This window comes from Solanum pennellii, chromosome 1 (genome assembly GCF_001406875.1).
Source record: "Solanum pennellii chromosome 1, SPENNV200".
Classification (NCBI taxonomy): domain Eukaryota; kingdom Viridiplantae; phylum Streptophyta; class Magnoliopsida; order Solanales; family Solanaceae; genus Solanum; species Solanum pennellii.
This window is the reverse complement of record NC_028637.1, coordinates 87,805,184-87,809,020: the sequence shown is the minus strand read 5'-3', so window position 1 is coordinate 87,809,020 and position 3,837 is coordinate 87,805,184. Positions and strand designations below refer to the sequence as shown.

The 3,837-nt window shown below is 28.1% G+C and overlaps 1 protein-coding gene across 2 annotated transcripts in view; it reads right to left on the bottom strand.

Moving 5' to 3' along the window:
- Positions 1–1,042: 1,042 nt before the first annotated feature.
- LOC107013225 (suppressor of disruption of TFIIS) overlaps positions 1,043–3,837 on the bottom strand; it is a 4,547-nt gene continuing 1,752 nt past the window's right edge. Inside the window, exons 2-8 of one of the 2 annotated variants that reach the window (XM_015213187.2) lie at positions 3,188–3,261; positions 2,998–3,063; positions 2,762–2,859; positions 2,392–2,517; positions 2,083–2,277; positions 1,521–1,586; positions 1,043–1,358 (exon numbers count right to left, since the gene is read on the bottom strand). In XM_015213187.2, the coding sequence (XP_015068673.1) occupies positions 1,203–1,358; positions 1,521–1,586; positions 2,083–2,277; positions 2,392–2,517; positions 2,762–2,859; positions 2,998–3,063; positions 3,188–3,239 (759 nt within the window). In that variant the 5' untranslated portion in view covers positions 3,240–3,261 and the 3' untranslated portion in view covers positions 1,043–1,202. The remainder of the gene's footprint in view (positions 1,359–1,520; positions 1,587–2,082; positions 2,278–2,391; positions 2,518–2,761; positions 2,860–2,997; positions 3,064–3,187; positions 3,262–3,837) is intronic. The other variant, XM_027914181.1, reaches the window with a different exon arrangement.

Below are 3,837 nucleotides of genomic sequence, written 5' to 3'. Positions count from 1 at the left end.
TGGATTCTCTCATTCACGTCTTGATGTCCTTGAAGCTCGGACATAGACTACCGCTTTGTTCTTTATTTTAGTTCTTAAATATTCTTAGATTTAGTAATTTGAGGATAGATGTTCTTGTGGTGGTGACTTCCAGATTTTGGGGATAATAGTTGATGAATTTTAGAATGTTTATATATTGGTTTTATTAATAAGATTTTGAGTCTTTCGCATTATGTTGGGGTTTAAATTTGTTGGTTCGCTCACATAGTAGGATAAGTGTGGGTGCCACTCGCGGCTCGTTTTGGGTCGTGACATTAAATTAATTTAACTTAATTTACTTATAAAGAATAATCAAATTAATCCTCCACGAGAAAAGTGAAATGAAAACAGAAAATGGAAGAGTATTACGACTTAAAAGAGTACAGTTTTTCTTTTTTGGACGTGGTTTATCTTGTTTTGTTCCTAATCAAGAATAAAACACAAAAATATCAGGATAAATAAATTTGTATTTATATCATTTTATCAATACAATTATGTTTATTCAAAAATAAAAAATAAAAAAAGAAATGTATTTAAATATTAAAATTGAATAGTAAGTTCATAACTTACTAATAGATTAATTTTAAAAATTTCATCATGGATTTTGTTTCTAACACACTTAATTTTCTTGTGAGATATCATGTACATTACTCTTACCTTTTTTTTTTTTTAAGAAATCATATTAAAGAAATTACTTTTTAAAATATGCCCTTAGTAATATTCTACTTTGTTTAATTAATTCAATAAACATCATTTTAAAATACCTTTAAAATAATGTGGAATCATTGAATTCATAAAATCGAAAATTTAGTGAAGGTGTATAATATTGATATCAAATATCGAATTAAAAACCAATAATATTTTTTTTTTGTCAATTTTCCAATCACCTCTATTCTTCTTTCCAAGAAGAAAGAATCTAAATAAATTATCATTTGCCTATAGATAGTGGTCTTTACAAATTGTATTGAAATACTTACTCCAAATAAAGAGCATAAATAACTAAAGTTTTGCAAGAAAATTACTCTTTATAGATTAAAGTAATTCTTTTTTTTTATATTTTTTAATAAATGTAACACATATACATTATTGGATATATTATCTAATGACTTATTCATTTCAAGTAGAATTTTTTTTATTGAAATTCATTAAATTAAAGTCTTGATGCACATTGAGTATAGGTGTTATTATGCTTGTACTATAGTTAATTCAGCAGCATTTGATTGAATAATTTGTTGTTTTAAATCTCCTTCTTCTTCCCATATGTGAGGAAGGGCTTCTCTTATGTTGTGTATGCTCCTCAAGGCATGATCTGCCCCTCCCACCAAAGTTGAACTCCCCACCTGTACCATTATTTAGCGGTTTAATTGAACTCAATATTTCTTATGTACAAAATATGAATAATGTTAGGTGTGAAAAATTATAATTGAGTATAGCTAATTCAATTTTAAAAGTTAGCTTATGAAAGTGAAAATTATATCCATTAGAAAGGAAGTGGATCTTACAACCACTGTGTGGAGTCCAGCTTGTTTACCACTTGCTATGTTTCGAGCGCTATCGTCGAAAAAAATCTGAAACACGAGGAGGAACAAATTATATAATATTACTCTTCGTCTATTTTTACTTGTTCAGTATCAGTGGTATAGTCACATGGGGTCAGAATGTCCATAAATGATACACAAAATGATTAAATAAATATTTTGGACACCCTTAACACAATAAACTATTGTAGCCCAGTGATTTCATTTCCTTGAAATGAGGGTAGTGATCGTTTGTTTGAATCTCACTAGTTCTACTTTTTTAAGAAAGCTTTTATTGTGCTAAATCTGGACAACTCTTGTGAAATTCCTGACTACGACACTGTTCAGTATTGTCTTGCCATATTCCTTACATCAATAACTTATTCAATGAAATTTCACAAAATTAGGTCTGGAGAAGATTAAGTGTACATAGACCTTATATACCTCTATTTTCAAAAGGCAGAGATTCTATTTTCAAAACTCGTGAAACAAATCAAAGTATAGTGGACAAGTAAAAATAGATCGAGAATAATATATGAGTACTTACAGTTCTGTTTGGATCAAGATTTGCAATCTGAATAGCAGCCTCCATTGCTTTGAGAGAAGGCTTGCATAAAATAGTAGCATTATCCTCTAAAGAAGGATTCAAAGTTTCAAAGCATATAATACCTTCAAAACAATCACCCAATCCCAACTTGCTCAGAACTCTAATTGCATGTGCTTTATCACCATTTGTAAATATCTGATTAATTCACCAAATTACCAATATAAAATAAATTAATATTTCTCCTAAATTGTAAACGCACCTTTATAATTATAGGCTATAAGTTAGAAATTTCATTAAAAATATACTTACAATTTTGCGTTGTAGCATGGAAAGTAGGAGGTTCCTTAGTAGTGGATCAGGTTTTAGCACCTCATATGGTAATCTTCCATGCACATATTCATGAAACTTATCGTTGTCAAATTCGTACCCTAGCTCCTACATCAGGCGCACAGAAATTAAGAAAGAAATAAAATTATATAAAATGTACTATTAGTGTTATTTAAATATGTCATGGCACATTTATATGTATGACTGTATGAGTTGACCATAAAAATTAAAATCGTATGGCTAAAATGAGAAGTTAATTAATTTCACATACAATAAAAGTATTTTCAAATATAAAAATTTTTCGTTCTTTTTTTAACAAAACTAAAAAAAAGGAAAGATTTTTTTTTTTTACCTTCAAGCCTGCCATAGTTGTGCCATATTCTCTGTATAAATCCAAGCACATTTTTGGCACTTCACTTTCTTCAATATTTAGGTGATGCAACATATATTCTAAGAAATTAAACAAGAATATATGTAAATTAATTAGCTAACAATATTTTATATATTATAATTAACTATAATTTTATTGGTTATTTATAATTGGTATATGACAAGATATATAATATATATAATTAAAGTATAGTATACCTTCTATATTTTTGCGACAAGCTAGGTTGACACCTGAGCTAAGAGGATACAATGTGTCATCCATATCTAAGGAAAATAAAATGCATTTTTTTAATAAGAAATTAAAATTAGATTTTTTCGATAGCTCGATATACTAAAGTTTTCGCTACATAGTTCGAAAAATATACACATAGTAGTTGAAAAAACATACCAAACAATAGGCACTCGTACTTGAGATTATTGGACCTTGCAACTGTTTCCATTCTCAAGAGTAGCTTCCGCTTGCTATGACATACACAAATATTTTGAAATGTCAATTCGATTAGCCAAACTTTTAAAATTTACTTATTTGAGAAAATATTTTTATTAGAAATGCTTTTAGAGATTAGCAATATTAAATTAATAATTTGTGTTTGGTCAATATTCGAAAAGAACTAATTTTGAGGAAAAAATTACTTTTTTCAACTTAAGCTAAATTGATAAAATATATTTTTTAAAATATTAACTATATTTCATTAGAAAAAGCTTGACCAATTTTCCCATGTTTGGTTGGGACAAAAGTTTCGGAAAATATTTTCCAAATCAACTCATTTTCCTCAAAATTAAGGAAATTGACTTCTCTTCAAAAATTAAGGAAAACATTTTCCATAACTCTCCTCCAATTTCAAATTACTTTTTTTTTGGGAAAAACATCAATTTAAATAAATATTTTCAATTTCAAAATTTTATTTTTTCACCTGATCTTTGACCCTAACCCCCCCCCAACCCCAACCCTCCCCAAAAAATTAACTTTGCTTTTTAAAAATATTTTCAACTTCAAATTTTTATTTTTAAACTCCTACCCCTCCCCCCCCAGCCAGC